We start from the raw sequence: 19173 nt of genomic DNA on the forward strand, positions 1-19173 counted from the left end.
CAAGGCCTGGAAGAGCTTTTAGTGACACCAGGTAGTAATAAATCCTGTGACCTCAGCTGAGGAAGCAGCTGGGCTCACACAACAGCCTAGCAAAGCCATTCTAAAGCAGGCTGCTGATGTGGGACAAGTGAAGGACACCGCCCGTGTGGCTCTTCCCCATCACTCCCAGTAATCTCATGCAGGTCAACAAGTGACTTGGAAACCATTGATGTGGAAACCATCACAGGTATGAAAGGCTTGAGAGCTGTGTAGCTAAACACTGCTATTTCTCTCCCTTTTCCAGATATTCGATGCCCATTCCCACACATCCAGAATGGGAGGAGACTACCCCCTACTCGCTACATCTACAAGACTGGGGACACTGTAAACTTTGAGTGCAATTCAGGCTATGCCATTCAAGGCTCCCATACAACCACGTGTGGAGCTGATTTCAAGTGGAGTCCACCTCTGCCAGTTTGCAAAAAGGGCAAGTATCTCAGCATAGGAGTGTGAACACTAACAGCCATGGGAGAAAAGCTCCCTCTAGTGTCCTCTCAAATTCAGTGAGAAAGTAAAGCCAGGATGGATCTGTCCTTGCTTCTCTTCTCAAATCAAGGCACTTCCGGAGAGACATGATCAGCTCAAAAGAAAGGTGCTTACTGCTAGACTGAGAAATGAGGCTAAGTGCTGTCTGCTCTGCCCTGGGCTTTGAGAGGGATGTGAAGATACAAACTTCCCAGCTGATCTCCTTGGGTGCTGTGGTCTTCATGTTCCCTGTGATGCAGCAGGAGACTGTCATTTCTCAAGCATGCAAACAATCCGTAGGCCAGCCGCTGAGAAGTGGCAATAACTGCTTCGCTGTGGGGGTTTCTGTGATTCTGCTTACAGCCCAAAGTGGGACACTTTCATCTCCCTGTGTGCTTCCTGCTAGCAGCTTCTGTGATCTGAAATGGGAACAGGAAGCAATTGCAACTTCTCATTCTCGCTGCTTTTGTGTGTTCACATGCCTCTTCTGCTAAATCCTGTGACCTACCAGTAACTTTTATGCAGAAAATGTTCACATTATGAGTAATTCTCACCAGCTACTATGTGAGGATTAATCTTGATGTGGCTGAACTTTTTTGTTAACTAATACTTTGGTCCAGGAAATACAGCAAAGACTGAACAAAATTTGGATATTACTCTGGCAAAGAGTTCTAATAACATGCAAAATGGTAAACAGCTAATTCAGCAGCCTCTGTTCCCTTTTCAGAGGTGAAGTGTCCTCGGCCACCAAACATCGCCAATGGGCAGCACAGCGGCCAGTCCTCGGACACTTTTCCCCGGGGAACAACTGTGCACTACAGCTGCAGGGATGGCTACATGCTAGTTGGAAACATGTCCATCAACTGCACAGACGCTGGGCTGTGGAGCCGGCCCCGGCCCCGCTGCGAAGGTGGGTTGATGCTCGCTTTTCCAGGCATAGGGTCTGCAAAGAGGATCAACTCCCAGGGCACTGAGCTGTGGCACCACTCTCTCACCACCAGTGCCGATGTGCACTTGTGGAGGCCACATGGCTTTTGGGAAAAAGCAGCCTCTTGCATTGCACGGGTCCCCATCCCTCACACCTTTGCTGCATCCTGCCAGACCCCTCTGCCTCAGCCACGCAGGGTCAGCTGTGATGGCTGGACTCATTGGCAGCAATTTGTGCCAGGATGTCAGCAGAGCACAGAAATGCTTATGGGAGTGATGGGAAGGGATGTAGCTGAGTGTGCCAGACCCAGCTGCTGTCCTGCCCATGCACTGGCATTTAAAGGATTCCATCCATGTTTCCCCCAGCAATCGGCTGTGACAGACCCAAGGTTCAGAATGGGAAAATTCACCTGTTGCAGAGTACCTACAAAGCTGGAGAGACTCTTCGTTTTGGCTGTGAAGCCGGCTATGCCTCAGAGGACAGCTACGAGACACAGTGCCAACCAGGGGGCAGGTGGGACCCACCGGTGCTCAGCTGCGTGAGGAGTGAGTGCTGCTGGGCTCCTTGCTGGTGGCCTGGGGCGCATGGCTGGGGAGGGGGCAGACCTGCGGTGCCCCCATGAGCCCTCAGGCTGTTGCAGGGGTCCTCCTGGGTAGCTCTGCCCCAGCCTGCTCCTGTCCTTGCTCCACCACCTCAGCCTACGCAATGAGCCCACTCCCCCTTTCAGGTTATTCTCTTGCTTCGTTAGAGACACCGTTTCTCTCTTTTACAGTACAGCCGTGCCCCATGCCTCCAAGGATCAAGAATGGAAATCACAATGGCCAGGGCACAGCATTTTTTACCATGGGAATGTCTGTGACATACACCTGTGATTCCGGCTACTACCTTGTTGGAAATGCGGTAGCTCTTTGCAGAGCCTCTGGGAACTGGAGCCTTCCCACGCCTCGCTGTGAAGGTGTGTCTGTGATCTCTGACCTTCTGCAAAAGCCAGCAACTCCCAGCACAGGAGACAGCGCAAGAGAGAAGCTGACCATTGCAATTAAGACTTTCGGTGTGGGAATCGAGTCCCATTTAAATAGTCCTATAGTTTTATAAAACATAAAGGATAAGCTCACGATTGTGAACATGGAGTTAGGTTATTCTATACATGTTGTTTATCAGTGCAGTACTTTCAGTGTTAGGAGCAATGTTCCAGGGACCCAAAGGCTCTTCCAACAACTTATGTTCTCATGTTTCCAAGTTCAGTGAAATGTAGCTCTCCAACCTGGGCACTTGCTGCCTTCATGCCTGCCCTGCCTGCCCCCGGCCAGTACAGCATGCAGGCTGGCCCCTGCTGTGGTACAGTTCAATAATTCAAATCACTGAATGTGAATGTCTGGTAGTGAGTGCCAAAAGCCAGCACACTGATTCATTTGAGACTAAATGCAAAGAAGTCTCCAAAACTACCTCCCTCCTTAAGGTGTTCCAGCACCAGCTTGGCTCTTGGCTCTAGGGCACCTGAGGAACAACCCAGACAGAGACACATTGTTGCAATGCAGCCATTGCTGTGCTCCAAGATGCAGCCTTGGGGATAGGAACTGCTGGATTTCTATGAAATGATTCGATATTCTTTCTCCAGAAAAGTCAGAGGAATCACAGGACACCACGAGACTGATAACCAAGCTGTAGACACAGGCAGTACCTTCAATACAAATGTCCCTGGACCCCCATCCAGCTTCCACGCTGTTTTTGTTGCTAATGTGGCTTTGAGTTGTCTTCCTGTCTCTAGGACCTCACCTCTTCCAGGCACTCTCCTAACCCTTTCGCCTTCCTTTCTAGAGGTGAAGTGTCCTCGGCCACCAAACATCGCCAATGGGCAGCACAGCGGCCAGTCCTCGGACACTTTTCCCCGGGGAACAACTGTGCACTACAGCTGCAGGGATGGCTACATGCTAGTTGGAAACATGTCCATCAACTGCACAGACGCTGGGCTGTGGAGCCGGCCCCGGCCCCGCTGCGAAGGTGGGTTGATGCTCGCTTTTCCAGGCATAGGGTCTGCAAAGAGGATCAACTCCCAGGGCACTGAGCTGTGGCACCACTCTCTCACCACCAGTGCCGATGTGCACTTGTGGAGGCCACATGGCTTTTGGGAAAAAGCAGCCTCTTGCATTGCACGGGTCCCCATCCCTCACACCTTTGCTGCATCCTGCCAGACCCCTCTGCCTCAGCCACACAGGGTCAGCTGTGATGGCTGGACTCATTGGCAGCAATTTGTGCCAGGATGTCAGCAGAGCACAGAAATGCTTATGGGAGTGATGGGAAGGGATGTAGCTGAGTGTGCCAGACCCAGCTGCTGTCCTACCCATGCACTGGCATTTAAAGGATTCCATCCATGTTTCCCCCAGCAATTGGCTGTGACAGACCCAAGGTTCAGAATGGGAAAGTTCACGGATTGCAGAGTGCCTACAAAGCTGGAGAGACTCTTCGTTTTGGCTGTGAAGCCGGCTATGCCTCAGAGGACAGCTACGAGACACAGTGCCAACCAGGGGGCAGGTGGGACCCACCGGTGCTCAGCTGCGTGAGGAGTGAGTGCTGCTGGGCTCCTTGCTGGTGGCCTGGGGCGCATGGCTGGGGAGGGGGCAGACCTGCGGTGCCCCCATGAGCCCTCAGGCTGTTGCAGGGGTCCTCCTGGGTAGCTCTGCCCCAGCCTGCTCCTGTCCTTGCTCCACCACCTCAGCCTACACAATGAGCCCACTCCCCCTTTCAGGTTATTCTCTTGCTTCGTTAGAGACACCGTTTCTCTCTTTTACAGTACAGCCGTGCCCCATGCCTCCAAGGATCAAGAATGGAAATCACAATGGCCAGGGCACAGCGTTTTTTACCATGGGAATGTCTGTGACATATACCTGTGATTCCGGCTACTACCTTGTTGGAAACGCGGTAGCTCTTTGCAGAGCCTCTGGGAACTGGAGCCTTCCCACGCCTCGCTGTGAAGGTGTGTCTGTGATCTCTGACCTTCTGCAAAAGCCAGCAACTGCCAGCAGAGGAGACAGTGCAAGAGAAGCTGACCATTGCAACTGAATCTGCAGAGCTGGTTAATCCCATTTAAAGTGTGACCTAGTATAAACATTTTCAAGCTCTTCTACTGTGAAGAAGGGACTGGGGAAGTTGATAGAAATGCCATGTATAAGTTGTTGTTTGCCATAATGACAGCCTCTTGTCTTCTTTTTTTTTTCTTTTTAACTGCTATTTCACATCATTTCTGCACATCTTCTTTTTCAGTGACTGTCTGCGTAAGTCCAAATATAGAGAACGGAAGGAAAGTTGATGGTCACGGGCTTATCTATGGACCTGGGCAAACAGTTACATTTCAGTGTCATAATGATTACAGCCTGCAAGGTAGTGCTAAAATTTACTGCCAGGAGGATGGCACCTGGAATCCTCCTGTTCCATTCTGTAGTAGAGGTAAAACTTCATCAAGCCTTCCATCTAGACAACAACTTACAGGTAAATCATGACATTTTGAGTGCTCTACTATTTTATGTCCCCTATCCTGACTGTTAAAATAAAAATTGGTTAAATCCTATATTTTTACCTGTCAAGCTAGTGAAAGATGTAGGTATATCCTGGGAACAGGCTTCCAGCAGGAACAGGACTAAATCCTGTGGGAAAAGATGTTTCATCTGTTTAATCTGTTTAATGTTTCATCTGTATTAATCAAAATAAATACTTTTGCAAGGCAGACCAGACACCTTTCTTTGTAACAATGTTTCTTTCTGCACCTGCTTCTGGCATGCTTGCCCTGCCAAAGCAATTGGAAAAGTGCTAATTCTTGTGTATGTTTTCTTTCTTGATAGGTGGTTGTGGTGCTCCTACAAGGTTACTCTTTGCTGATCTAAGTGAGGAGTATAGAAATGAGATTGACTTTCCTGTTGGGAAGACTGTGAGATACACTTGCCGACCTGGATATGTTAAACACCCAGGAGTATCACCTACTATTACATGCCTTGACAGTGGAGTGTGGTCAGAAGCACTAGAATTCTGTAAAAGTGAATAGCTCCGTTGCTTTGGTGTCCATTGTTCAAGAAGGAGTAGGCGATATCTGTCCGCACTGCAAAAACCCTAGCATTATTTTGTTGTTCAAACAGTATGTGACTAGTAAAGCCATGTAACTTTATAGTATTCAAAATCCTTTTGGGGGGGGGGGATTGGAAATGTGGGCAGATTATTGGAGTAATAGTTGCATTTGTTGTACCATGGTATAGATAGAAGCCTAAAATCAGTTTTGTTCTCCCACAGGGAAACAATGTGGTCATCCTGGTGAACCTGAGAATGGCAAGATTAGTTTCATAACAGATCTCCTATTTGGGTCAACAGTGATCTACAGCTGTGAGGAAGGGTAAGTCCTAGGTTGATACTTTTTGCTGCTTCTTAAAACCGCGAAGAAAGATGCGTTTCCTAAGTCTCTATTTTTCCCTCCTATTCATTCACGCACCTAAAACTGATTTGGCTCCTGCATAGTGTTGCACATATATGAACAAAAGGCATTCTGTCTCATACGCATACATGTATATACTGTCAAACTGGCAAGGGGGTGCTAAACTAGGAAGGGAGATTCTCCCACGAGGTTTCACATCAGCAGTGTTTCAGCAGGGCTGCTCAAACTGTCAGGGGTGGTGAAAAGGAATTAATAACTCAAACTGAAATGACCTGGAATGAATGTTAATTCCTTCTAACACCAGGCACAGGTTAATTGGGCAGCCTAGCAGACGATGTGAGATTTCTGACACAGCACGTGTTGAATGGAGTGGCAGCATTCCCATTTGTCAGCGTAAGTAGCTTACAGCTCTAGGTGGTTTGCATTGCTCTGGTAAATATTTTTCAGCAGAGACTGCCAAATTATTCACATCAAAGCTTTCATGGGGAACCTCTCTGCTCTGTGGGCATGAAAAATATCAGAAGGTCTTGATTTCCTGTGAAATATTCTGGGAAATGGTACAAGATTTCAAAGCTTAATGGATTATAGAAAGCCACGTCTCAGCTGGAGCATTTTCAGTAGTACTTGTACATCCTGTCTTTGGCTAAAATCACATAGGTGTTACACAAAAAGAAGAGAAAACGTTATGCCCAGCTCAGTGGGTGGTAATGTTAGACACAGAGAGATCAAATCACTTACTCTAGTGAGTCACAGAGTGGCTACTGTGGGAGGGCCAGAAATAGAATCCCAAAGTCCCAAATTTTGGGCCAGCTCTTTTACTACAAACATGGATGGCTAGTATGTACCCAAAGAGTACAACAGTACCACACCTCAGCAACTAGAACTTGGTGAAGTAGTATTTGGTGATAGAGCTGCATATGAAAAAACCCTGAGATACTTACTGGCACATTTTAGTACTTAAAAGCATTTTACAGATTTTCCTGGTGCATATTAACCTAAAAAGTAACACACAAATTACTGACTGTGTGTGCCTTTGCACTGTGTGCTGAGGTGTATTAATTCACGGACCCTGACATGATGAGCTGAAATCATTTATTAAGCAAGCGAGTCGTAAATATATATATCCATTGCTGGCTGGTGTAATTTCTAAGTTGCAATTTCCCACCCCTTACACAGCATTATACCTCCTTAATCAGGAGGACAGGTGTTAACCATAGTCCTTGCATTTTTGCATTCTCTGTCCGTTGCCATGGATCCTTCATGTCCTGTGCTTGTGCTGTCTGTGCGAACTTCCTCCTCCAGTCTGGAGGCAGTTCCATGCTTACTCTTCCCATGGCTTTCATCCCATTACCTCGAGAATATCATGTTCTGTTAGTTTTACCAACTCGTTTTCTGGCCCCACAGTGTGCAGCTGAAAAGATCAAGATTTTACACAGTTGACACAAAAGAAATATTATTTGATTTTTATTTTTTAAACAGTAGAAAAGATAAAGCATGTAGATGCTTCCTCCATAGAGGTTTGTCCTACTGTGTCTGCTTTCTGACTAGCATAGTATTGCTGGTCAGGGAAATGGGATCCAGATGTCTACAGGGTATCACCTAGGTTAGTTCATCACAGTTTTTCCATCTCTAGGACAAGTATTTATGTCCCATAGACTGGGAGACTGCAGATGCTTTAGTTCCACTGTTCAATTTAGAAGACTTGTTCTGCATCCCTCCAGGTATTCCTTGTGAGCCACCTCCAAATATTCCCAATGGGAAGCACACAGGCACGCTGCTAGATGAATTCTACTTCGGCACGTCTGTAACGTATACCTGTGACTCGGGGCACCCGCCACACGGGGAGGCCTCCATTCACTGTACCACCGAGGACGGGCAAAACGGCGTGTGGAGCGGACCTCCCCCTCAGTGCGGAGGTAGGATGGGATACGCACACGCAAACCCTTGGCACAATCCTCTCGGCCCTACTGCTGCATGTTCAGAAAGACAAGGAAGCCCCTAGATAATTGCACTTCTTCCCTGTGTGTTCCTCCGTAGCAAGATTTGTGTATGCTAGTTCTACATCCCTGATCAGGCAGCCTGGAGGATGCTGTTGGCACTTCCCCACTGTCTCCAACAGCCCCGCCTTATCTTTCCATTTGAATCTCCCTCAGTCCTCGACATCATTGGATGCAGGCAGTAGATTGTCGACAGGAAAATTATTTTCAGACTTAAGTCTAAAAGTCATTTTGACTGTAAATTCACAGCTGCACTCCTCTGCACAACTATTCCTGTTCTGAGGTCCTTCACTTTTTTTCAAGATGTTACATGTCCTGTCCTGCAGATGCAGAATGGGTGAAAAGTGTCTGCTGCTAAGAGTGTCCCCCCACATAAAGACACAGTTCCCTCTGAGAGTGAGCCAGGCTATGTCATGCGTGGCCAGTATGGTACAATGCCAACTAAATAACACTTGAGAGCCACCTGTGCCAGTCTGTGAATGGGGCAAGTGTTCAAACAGTGCTTTAGATATTAACCTTCACAGTGGTCTCCTTACTGTGCTTTTTCTTCACTCATTTGAAAAGTAGATTGGCCAGATCTGTTCTCTCTCAAATCAGGAGGGTTTACAGGTTTGAAGGGTTACAGGAGAGGTCCCAAGGAAAAAAATACACAAGATAGGCCTCAAGGCAGGTTGCAATCAATCTTTCCCAGAGCTCTTTCCCTTTCCTCTGTTCAGCGAATCTGATGTAGCTTGCAAATTACATGAAGGACTTAACAACTGTGTGACAGTGGTAGCCCCTACCCTGGTTTCCTTCAGTAAGAGATATGATACTGGCAACTCCCTCCTGATATAAATGTGTGCAGAATTACCTGTTTTGAGACCCTAAAAAGATGATGGGCATGAGCAAGAGACACTAGAGAAGGTGTTTTTGTCAAAAGTCTGTCTTAGGCTTTGCGTTTGGTTCACTTGAACCTTTGTATCAAACGGGATGTTCTGTTTTTACTTTTTCTTTGTACTTCTTCTGGTGTTGATGTGATTTTCTTTCTCTCTTCAGCACTGGCATGCCCACCTCCTCCAGACATCGTCAATGGGAAGCACAGCGGCCAGCTTGGGGAGGCCTTCAGCACTGGAGCATCTGTTAATTACCACTGTGATCCTGGCTACGCTCTTGCTGGAGAAGCACGGCTTAACTGTACAGCATCTGGCACGTGGAGTCTTCCCATCCCTCGGTGTGAAGGTTCATATGTCTTTCCTGTACTGCTGCTTTTTCCTAGATGTGCTTCCAGGCAGGTCTGCGGGACAGGGGAGCTGTGGGGAAGGACAGACATGGTTTCAAGAAAGCACAATTCACTTTTTCTCTTTGGAAATCAGTCTCTGTGAATTACCACTGACGTAAAAGAAAGGTTGCTTGTTTGAGAAGAGCACTGTACCTCTATATAAATGATGGTGTAGTCCTCAGGGATGGAACAAATAGTTTGAAAAGAATTTATGCTTAAATGTAATCATGATCTCATTGGTTCCATGTGCATTTATAGACTTCTTTGCTTTAAGATGAGAAGGGATGTTTCGGGCATATGGAGAACTGAAAATGGCATTGGTATGATATTAGAAAAGTATAGCAAGTGGAAATTATTTGGGGAAAACAAGTACACATAAATATTCTAGATAGCACTTGAAAAAGTAAAGGAGGTAAGCGAAAGGTTGTTTTAACAGTTTTTCTGTGTGCCTGCAACTACACTTCACACTGCCTACATTTTGTAGGCATCACAAAAGAGAGACTCTAACATCTGTTACCTTTCTTGACAGCTGGCTGTAATGCACCTACAAGACTAGTGTTTGCTGAGCTAAAGAAGGAGTACAGCAATCAGACTGTCTTCGCGGTGGGGAAGACAGTAGAATACATGTGTCGGCCTGGATATGCCAGATACCAGGGAATGCGGCCCTCTCTCACGTGCCTCCAAAATCGGACGTGGTCTGCAGCACTGGAGTTCTGTAAAAGTATGTTCAGCAAATGCTGAAAAATCTAAAGATCGTTGGATTTGGGTAGATTTTTAACACTTTTTGAGTGTAAATCCATCTAATTTTGTGGGTTTCTTTACTTTCTGCAGTCCATTCTCTATGTTAGGATTCCTAGAATAAGATTTCACTGCACCATGCCATTGAACAGGAGAGATCTAATGATAGTTGATGTTCTCTTCTAGGAAAGCAATGTGCTAATCCAGAGGCACCAGAGAACGGCAGAGTTGTAATTCTAACTGATCTATTCTTCGGGTCAGAAGTGAATTATACTTGTAAAGAAGGGTGAGTTTTAAAATTAGCTGAATTCAGCTGCCAAATGAGAGCTTAGCAGATCTTAAGTGGCAAAAGAGCTATACATAAAGGAACCTTGTTTCCAGGTGAGAAGTCTGTGTTGCCACTTACAAGAGTTGCATACAAAGTAAGAAATCCCTCTGTTTAACTACAGGCACAAGTTGCTCGGGCCTTCTCAGAGAAGATGTGAGGTCTCTGGCACACGTGTTTTATGGAGTGGAGATGTTCCTGTTTGCCAGCGTAAGTAGGTCACACCAAAGATTCTTGGAGATTGCTTGCTCCAGTGCTTTTAAGAGAAAGTGGCTAATCATTCAAACCAAAGTTTATACTGCAAAATATGTCTCATATGCAGTCAGTGCATTTTTTAAATTTTTCAGACTTCTTTCCACTTTGCTTTTGCTTTTGTTTTGTTTTGAATGTGTTTGAAATGTTCCCAAAGGTCTGTTATTTATGCTGGTTCAAACTGGGGAAAACATTAATATTTTAAAGCCTATATGGCTGGATAAGTACTTCTGACTGGTCAGACTCAGAACTATGTGTAGGAATGGCACAGCCAGTCTCTCTCCACTCTGTCTGTGTCACAACAGGTTATGGAAAAGGGAGTTAAGAACCGTCCTGACTCCTTTGGGGAGGGACAACAAGGCATGAGAAGCACATTGCTGAAGGGCACAGGTATTCCTTGCCCCATATGCACCTTCCCACTGGACATTCACCCCACAGATCTCATTATGCTAGTGCCCAGGAAATTTGAGTGATCTTATCCAGAGACTACTACCACTGAGATGAGGCCATCGCAGTTGGCTCTTTTCTTGGGGAAGCACGTCTGTCCTGCAGACCGTGGGCCATTGCTGCTAGCGCTCACTCTAATGGCTGCCTTGTATGTGCCCTGCAGCAATCATGTGCGATCCACCTCCGGACATCCCCCACGGAAGACACACAGGGCATCTGATGGATGACTTCCCCTATGCAGCTGTGGTCACATACACATGCAATTCGGGCTACCCGCTCACAGGAGAGGCCTCCATTTTCTGCACCACGGAGGACGGGGTGCACGGAGTGTGGAGCGGGCCACCACCACAGTGCGGAGGTGGGACTCTGCTGAGCACAAGGCCACTGTGCGCCTGTGAGGCCACAGGCCAGGCAGTGGTGCAGTGAAACTGGTGGAGAGTGAGGGAGAAACTACAGATGGGGGAAATGCTGTACAAAATGTAGCAATTTCATATAGCAGCATCACAAATATTCCATCTGTAAACGTAGATAATTAGTTATGAGTTGCAGAAGAAAGGAGAGTTATGGCAGTGAAGTGGTTGGTCCACATGCAGGTGGGGTACTGTACCCAATGATAGGAAGACAGCTACTTTTACAGAAATTTATTAAGAATAACTAATGGAATTAATTGTCCTCCTCCTTTGATTTTTGAAGGTTAGAATATCTTATGTAGTTTCTTTTTTCATATTTTTTGCCCTTTCTATAGTTTTGATCTGTTTTTCCTTCCCCTTCTCAGTGGTGAATTGTCCTCCTCCTCCAACCATTGCCAACGGGAAGCACAGCCATCACTCCTCAGACAAGTTTCTTCCAGGAATGACTGTTCAGTACACCTGCAGGGATGGCTATTCTCTCATTGGGAATGCATCCATTAACTGTACTGCCTTGGGAACATGGAGCCATCCCTGGCCCCGATGTGAAGGTGTGTTCATGTTGGTTTCTTTTATCTTTCTCTGGGCCCTTTCTTCCTTTTTAGCTCTCAGTTTAATCACTGCAGACTGAATCTCCATGAAAGGCACAGGCCAAAGATCCCATAGGCAGGGAGAGCTCCACAGGCCTCTTTGGATTTCCCTTTCTTTATCCCAGTAAGGACTGACTCTCAAGCACAACTGGATATTGATATTTCTGAAAGTTTTCTGTGAGTAAGACTTTAAAATGTTGAGAGGCCTGTGAGAGTGATGGTAAAGTTCTTGGCGCAGCTGTTGGCTACTGTAAGCACCCTTCCACACCCAGCACGGGCTTCACATCCTAAACAGTGCTTTATGTTCTTCACTTCCAGCAACTGGTTGCAAAAGACCAAAGATTGAGAATGGAAGAGCAACTGAGCCAGAGACCATGTACAAACCTATGGACACCGTTGTCTTTGAATGTGATCTTGGTTATATGTTAAAGGGCTCTCAAGAGTCTCGGTGCCAATTTGGAGGCGTATGGGACCCTCCTGTCCCCATCTGTGAAAAGCGTAAGTGGAAATGAGGTAGTGGCAGCTAGTTTCTCCTGAAACCGCTGTATGAGTACACCTGGCAGGATGCAGCTGCCTCATTTTGGGGGTAAAAGGATCCCAAGCGCCACAGTCCAAAGGAAAGGAAAAGAAAACCCTGCAAATGTCTGTCCTCTTGTCTTGATGATCCCCACAGAGATTTTTGTTATATGTAGGGCTTTCACCTCCTAAATGAATCCTGGGGAAGAGAGGTATAGACAAGCTGATTCCTGATTCTGTTTACAACCATAGGAAACCCAGAGAAAGCTGTTAAGTAGTACCCTAGATGAAAACTTACTACTGCAAATGCTAAGTTGAGAAATACTCATTCATGATGTTAATAATATACAAAAAAAAAATGGCAGAAACATACCTGTGGGTAGGACAGAAATATAATTCAAACATTGGTATTCATAGTTATTTGGAGAAGATTAAAGGGAAAGCAAGCAAGCTGTCTTTCTATACAGTGTGTGCTTGTGTTACCTCTTCACAAGTTTTGACTTTTCACTTCCATATAGTGCTGCTGTGCCCTTCCCCTCCAAGTATCAAAAACGGCCAGCACAACGGCAAAAATATGAAAGCCTTCACCCCTGGAATATCAGTGAAGTACAGCTGTGACCCAGGGTATGCCCTCACTGGGACAAGAAAAGTGTCTTGTCTGCCATCTGGAACTTGGAGCATCCCTTACCCTCGATGTGAAGGTGTGCTTTCAGTGTTGTTACCTAACGTAAAAAGGGACACCACGATGGTCATCTCAAAAGAGGAACCCATCAGCACACAAAAGTCACCAGTGGGGAGTGAGCAGCATTGATCAGGCACAGGCAGGGTGTAAAGCACAGGTGGGGATTTCAAGGCTTTACACATGCACGCACGCTGCTCCCCATTCTCCTCCTTGCACACCTTTCCCTGAGGAGGAATTTCTTCACTGTGAGAGTGACGGAGCACTGGAACAGGCTGCCCAGAGAGGTTGTGGAGTCTCCTTCTCTGGAGATACTCAAAGCCTGCCTGGATGCAACCCTGTCTAACATGCTCTAGGTGACCCTGCTTGAGCAGGGAGGTTGGACTAGATGATCTCCAGAGGTCCCTTCCAACCTTACTGATTCTGTGATTCTAAGGTAGGGGAGAACGAAAGGTCTCTCCTTGCTGCTTTTATGGTGAATTTTGACCCTGCAAATGACAAGCGGGAAAGCCCAAGCCTGGCAGCCACTTCCCCAGCCCATGCTTTGCTCGCTTTCCTTTTCAGTGATTGCCTGCACAACCCCAGCAATCCAGAACGGAGCAGTAGCTGGTAGGCACAAAGGCACGTACAGTCCCGGGGACACCGTCACCTTCCAGTGCCACCCCAGCTACGTGCTGCGGGGCAGCCATGAGGCCGAGTGCCGGCAAGACGGCCGGTGGGCTCCTCCAGTGCCCATCTGTGTGCCAGGTGAGCAGGGGAAGACGTGGGCAGCTTGCGCAGGTTGCTAGCGGCTTGGGCAGGTTTCTAGCAGGGGTTGTGAAACGGGGAGGGAGGAAACTCCCACGCTGGGGATGTCCTTGCTGCCAGTAGAACGGAGCTCTCCCAGCCACCAAAGAGCAGCGACTATATTCCCCATGGGGTGAAGAGAGGCAACTTGGGGGTGAAACAGAAGAGACTGAGGGTTGTCCTTGTGCGGGAGCGGGGTTGGGGGCGCAATCTCTGCCTCATTCACGTTGTCTGGGAAGCGACAATGTTTGGCTGTGCTGCAGGGGTTCCTCCATCGGGTGCAATCCCTAAAGCAAAGCTCTTTCCTCCTCCCCTCTCTTAGCGGTGCCTTGTCCTCCACCTCCGGTCATCGCCAATGCAATGCCCAGCGCAGAGCTTGGGGAGAACTTCACGAGTGGCATGTCCATCACCTACAGCTGTGACCCGGGCTTCTCCCTCATCGGCAATGCTTCACTTTCATGCACGGCATCGGGGAACTGGAGCCTGCCTTACCCGCGCTGTGCAGGTGCGTTTCAGTGTGCTGCTGCCATTCCCCCGTGCACCCGTGGTTGTCTGAATGTCCATCCCATGCATGGCTGATACTGAGGGAGGCAGAATCTGTGAAACCCAGAGAATGTGTGAGTATGTTGGGGCAGGTAGGTAACAGCAAGTTCACGTGGTACCCACTGGGCTAAGCAGGATGCTCTGTTCCCTTTAGTGGCTTTAGGAGTAAACTGTCCTGACATGTGAAATGTTATTGTATGTAGATAAGTTAGAATGTCTAGAAGAGTTATAAATGTCCTTGGCTTTTGTAGCAGTGCCTACCAACCAATGCACTTACTTCTCTTTATTAGCACTGTATAGCCAGCACTCATTTCTCATGTGCATTTTGTTTCTTGGTAGCTGGATGTGGTACACCAACACCATTATACTTTGCTGAGCTAAACAAGGAATATAAAAATCAGACAGAGTTTCCTGTTGGGAAAATTGTAAAATACACTTGCCGGCCAGGATATGTTAAACATCCGCAAATATCACCAACGATTACGTGTCTTGAAAATCGAACGTGGTCCGACGCCCAGAAATTTTGCAAACGTATGTCTTACAGATGCTTCGTTTTTTCCAAAAAACCGAAAGACTACAACTTGGTGGATGTATAGAGAGACATTTCAGTTCCCTTCTCAGTAGGGCAGGGGGGAGTGGCAGGACTGCTAGGATTAAAGTGCTGCTTTTCCTACTGCATTGACTGAAAGAAATTCACAACCAGCCCTTGTTTTGTCCTAGGGAAAAGGTGTGAGCATCCAGGAGAACCCGAAAATGGCAGAGTTATTGTTACAACAGACCTACTGTTTGGGTCAACAGTGAATTACACTTGTGATGAAGGGTGAGTCCAGGCCAAGCTCATCTGGCTTACCAAGATGCAAGCAGCAATGTCTCTGTTCTTTCTCTGACTTTTAGGTACAGTGTGGTTTTTAACAAGAAACCAGTGCTTGTGTCCCTATGCTCAAAGTCCATCAAAGTTACCTGCTCAGTGTGATGCTTGAGGAGAAATCTGCCAGTTTGTGTTTGGTGTATGTTCTGTAGCTTTTCCATGCCCATCACATTGCAGTTTGACCAACTGAGCTCTCAGCTGCAGCTGCTGACAGAACACAGAAAGCATCCAAATGTCCAGGGAAAATCTCAGCCTCCTCCTGGCATTTTAAGACACTTTGGTCTTTACAGCAGTAGTCAAATTCTAATCTGATTTGTAGGCTAATTGACAATAAAAATGTGGAGAACGAGGTTCAGGCTTAAATTTTTAAGTGCCAAATAGAGCAAATGACCCTTCAAATCTGATCTAGGAGTGTATGATGGAAAAACAGGAGTTCATTCTGAAATACTGAGCTTAAAACAGGTGTCAGTGAGGTGGCCTCTTGCAGAGGACGGAAGGAAGAGAGGCAATGGCAGTTCTCTAGGCCTTCTGGGATTTACTGCCCATGACGACCAAGGAGACCTTTGCTGGGGGAACACACATGATCTAAGGATCAGAGCCTTAACAATGGCAGTATTCAATGACAATGAAGGCGAGACTTGCCAGGGCATGGGAGATGAGCGCTCCAAAGACAGTCCCTGTGCAGTAACGGTGACTTTGCTTAACTGCAGGTACAGACTGACTGGACATGCTCAGAGGCGCTGCATGATTTCTGGGTCTGGGAAGCAAGTTGTGTGGAGCGGTGACATTCCCATCTGCCAGTGTAAGTACATCCCAGCAGGGCTGCTGGGGAGCAACCGAGCAGCACAGAGAAATTCGGGTCAGTGCTTTTCTTAGAAAATGTCTTTCAAGCGACAGACTGAGAGCACTGCTGCTGAGACGGGGCCATCGCAGTTGGCTCCTTTCTCGGGGAAGCACGTCTGTCCTGCAGACCGTGGGCCATTGCTGCTAGCGCTCACTCTAATGGCTGCCTTGTATGTGCTCTGCAGCAATCATGTGCGATCCACCTCCGGACATCCCCCACGGAAGACACACAGGGCATCTGATGGATGACTTCCCCTATGCAGCTGTGGTCACATACACATGCAATTCGGGCTACCCGCTCACAGGAGAGGCCTCCATTTTCTGCACCACGGAGGACGGGGTACACGGAGTGTGGAGCGGGCTGCCGCCACGGTGCGGAGGTAGGACTCTGCCAAGCGTGGGGCCGCTCTGTGCATGTGAGGCCGCAGGCTGGGCCATGTGTGGGCAGGAGTGTGCTGTGGAGGAGCTGCTGTTAGCAAAGTGGAGGGAAGGCGGGTGCTGGAGTCCGGCAGCATGAGGGGTCATGCCATTGCTGCTGGAGGTGCTCTTTGGCACTGTCCAGAGGAGGGCCCATAACCACTTGCTCCTAAGCCCAGAGCTCTGCAGGGTCTGGATGGACTAGGGCTACAAGCGGCGGCGCAAGGGACACCCATTCAAGCTGTGTTTCTTACAGGCTCTCAGCTTGGCTGAAAAGATCCCTTGCACTGAGACATTTACTTCTCAATTCTCTTTCATATCATAACTGATGTGAGAATGGTTTTGCCCTCTTCCCCCAGCATCACAATGCTCTCCACCTCCAGCAATTGCCCATGGAAGGCACAGCGGCCAAGCCATAACAGTTTTTGCCAGCGGGATGTCTGTGAGATACAGCTGTGATTCTGGCTATACTCTCATTGGAGAAACACAGCTTAATTGTACATCTTCTGGAACTTGGAGTGCCCCTGCCCCTCAATGTGAAGGTGTGTTTATCTGCCTTTCTGCCTTTTCCACTTGTGGATGTGCCAGTGACACCGGGGCTTAACGGAGGAAAAAATGCCAAATGCTCACCCCTCTCTCAGAGAAGATTTCTTTCCTTGCAGGGCTCCTGTGTCCCTCCCCATTGGCTATTGACAATGGTCAGCATGATGGCAAGGATGAGAAAGTCTTCAGCACTGGAAAGTCTGTGAATTACAGCTGTGAGCCTGGTTATTCTCTTATTGGAAAAGCCACTCTATATTGCACAGAGAATGGAACCTGGAGCATCCCTTACCCTCGATGTGAAGGTGTGCTTTCAGTGTTGTTACCTAACGTAAAAAGGGACACCACGATGGTCATCTCAAAAGAGGAACCCATCAGCACACAAAAGTCACCAGTGGGGAGTGAGCAGCATTGATCAGGCACAGGCAGGGTGTAAAGCACAGGTGGGGATTTCAAGGCTTTATGCATGCACGCACGCTGCTCCCCATTCTCCTCCTTGCACACCTTTCCCTGAGGAGGAATTTCTTCACTGTGAGAGTGACGGAGCACTGGAACAGGTTGCCCAGAGAGGTTGTGGAGTCTCCTTCTCTGGAGATACTCAAAGCCTGCCTGGATGCAACCCTGTCTAACATGCTCTAGGTGACCCTGCTTGAGCAGGGAGGTTGGACTAGATGATCTCCAGAGGTCCCTTCCAACCTTACTGATTCTGTGATTCTAAGGTAGGGGAGAACGAAAGGTCTCTCCTTGCTGCTTTTATGGTGAATTTTGACCCTGCAAATGACAAGCGGGAAAGCCCAAGCCTGGCAGCCACTTCCCCAGCCCATGCTTTGCTCGCTTTCCTTTTCAGTGATTGCCTGCACAACCCCAGCAATCCAGAACGGAGCAGTAGCTGGTAGGCACAAAGGCACGTACAGTCCCGGGGACACCGTCACCTTCCAGTGCCACCCCAGCTACGTGCTGCGGGGCAGCCATGAGGCCGAGTGCCGGCAAGACGGCCGGTGGGCTCCTCCAGTGCCCATCTGTGTGCCAGGTGAGCAGGGGAAGACGTGGGCAGCTTGCGCAGGTTGCTAGCGGCTTGGGCAGGTTTCTAGCAGGGGTTGTGAAACGGGGAGGGAGGAAACTCCCACGCTGGGGATGTCCTTGCTGCCAGTAGAACGGAGCTCTCCCAGCCACCAAAGAGCAGCGACTATATTCCCCATGGAGTGAAGAGAGGCAACTTGGGGGTGAAACAGAAGAGACTGAGGGTTGTCCTTGTGCGGGAGCGGGGTTGGGGGCGCAATCTCTGCCTCATTCACGTTGTCTGGGAAGCGACAATGTTTGGCTGTGCTGCAGGGGTTCCTCCATCGGGTGCAATCCCTAAAGCAAAGCTCTTTCCTCCTCCCCTCTCTTAGCGGTGCCTTGTCCTCCACCTCCGGTCATCGCCAATGCAATGCCCAGCGCAGAGCTTGGGGAGAACTTCACGAGTGGCATGTCCATCACCTACAGCTGTGACCCGGGCTTCTCCCTCATCGGCAATGCTTCACTTTCATGCACGGCATCGGGGAACTGGAGCCTGCCTTACCCGCGCTGTGCAGGTGCGTTTCAGTGTGCTGCTGCCATTCCCCCGTGCACCCGTGGTTGTCTGAATGTCCATCCCATGCATGGCTGATACTGAGGGAGGCAGAATCTGTGAAACCCAGAGAATGTGTGAGTGTGTTGGGGCAGGTTGGTAACAGCAAGTCCACATGATACTCACAAGTATCAGCTTGCCTCCAGCAAGCACAGGATGGTCTATATGGTGGCACTGTGCATTATCCTTTCTGCATGTTACCTTGTTTACGCTCTTTGACAACCTTCAACAATCTCTCCTTAGTGCTGCAATGTCCTTCGCCTCCAAATATTGACAAAGGAACGCATAACAGCCAGCACTTGAAAGAATTCACTCCTGGAACAGCTGTAAATTACAGCTGTGACCCTGGCTACTATATATTGGGAGAAGCATCAATTTATTGTACAGATTCTGGAAACTGGAGCCTCCCTCTTCCTCAGTGCGAAGGTACCTGTTTTTAATTTTTTAGAGAATTATGGATAGTTTGAGAATTTCTGTCTTTGAGAGCTCATAAGATTTGCCATCTCCCT

At 48.2% G+C, this 19173-nt stretch overlaps 1 protein-coding gene across 1 annotated transcript in view; it reads left to right on the top strand.

Annotated features, from left to right (window-relative positions):
* Nucleotides 1-19173, top strand: part of CR1 (complement C3b/C4b receptor 1 (Knops blood group)) — a 43443-nt gene that overhangs the window by 1165 nt on the left and 23105 nt on the right. The window contains 29 exon segments of the mRNA XM_062594820.1: nt 183-226; nt 284-466; nt 1232-1414; nt 1798-1977; nt 2205-2387; nt 3251-3433; nt 3817-3996; nt 4224-4406; nt 4694-4918; nt 5269-5460; nt 5711-5810; nt 6154-6242; nt 7571-7765; nt 8150-8267; nt 8269-8330; nt 9634-9825; nt 10029-10128; nt 10292-10377; nt 11030-11224; nt 11642-11824; nt 12898-13080; nt 13623-13805; nt 14167-14349; nt 14727-14918; nt 15108-15207; nt 15966-16057; nt 16284-16478; nt 17178-17360; nt 18908-19090. Of these exon segments, the coding sequence (XP_062450804.1) occupies nt 183-226; nt 284-466; nt 1232-1414; nt 1798-1977; nt 2205-2387; nt 3251-3433; nt 3817-3996; nt 4224-4406; nt 4694-4918; nt 5269-5460; nt 5711-5810; nt 6154-6242; nt 7571-7765; nt 8150-8267; nt 8269-8330; nt 9634-9825; nt 10029-10128; nt 10292-10377; nt 11030-11224; nt 11642-11824; nt 12898-13080; nt 13623-13805; nt 14167-14349; nt 14727-14918; nt 15108-15207; nt 15966-16057; nt 16284-16478; nt 17178-17360; nt 18908-19090 (4550 nt within the window).

The sequence above is a fragment of the Rhea pennata genome, chromosome 25, assembly GCF_028389875.1.
Source record: "Rhea pennata isolate bPtePen1 chromosome 25, bPtePen1.pri, whole genome shotgun sequence".
In the NCBI taxonomy this organism is placed as follows: domain Eukaryota; kingdom Metazoa; phylum Chordata; class Aves; order Rheiformes; family Rheidae; genus Rhea; species Rhea pennata.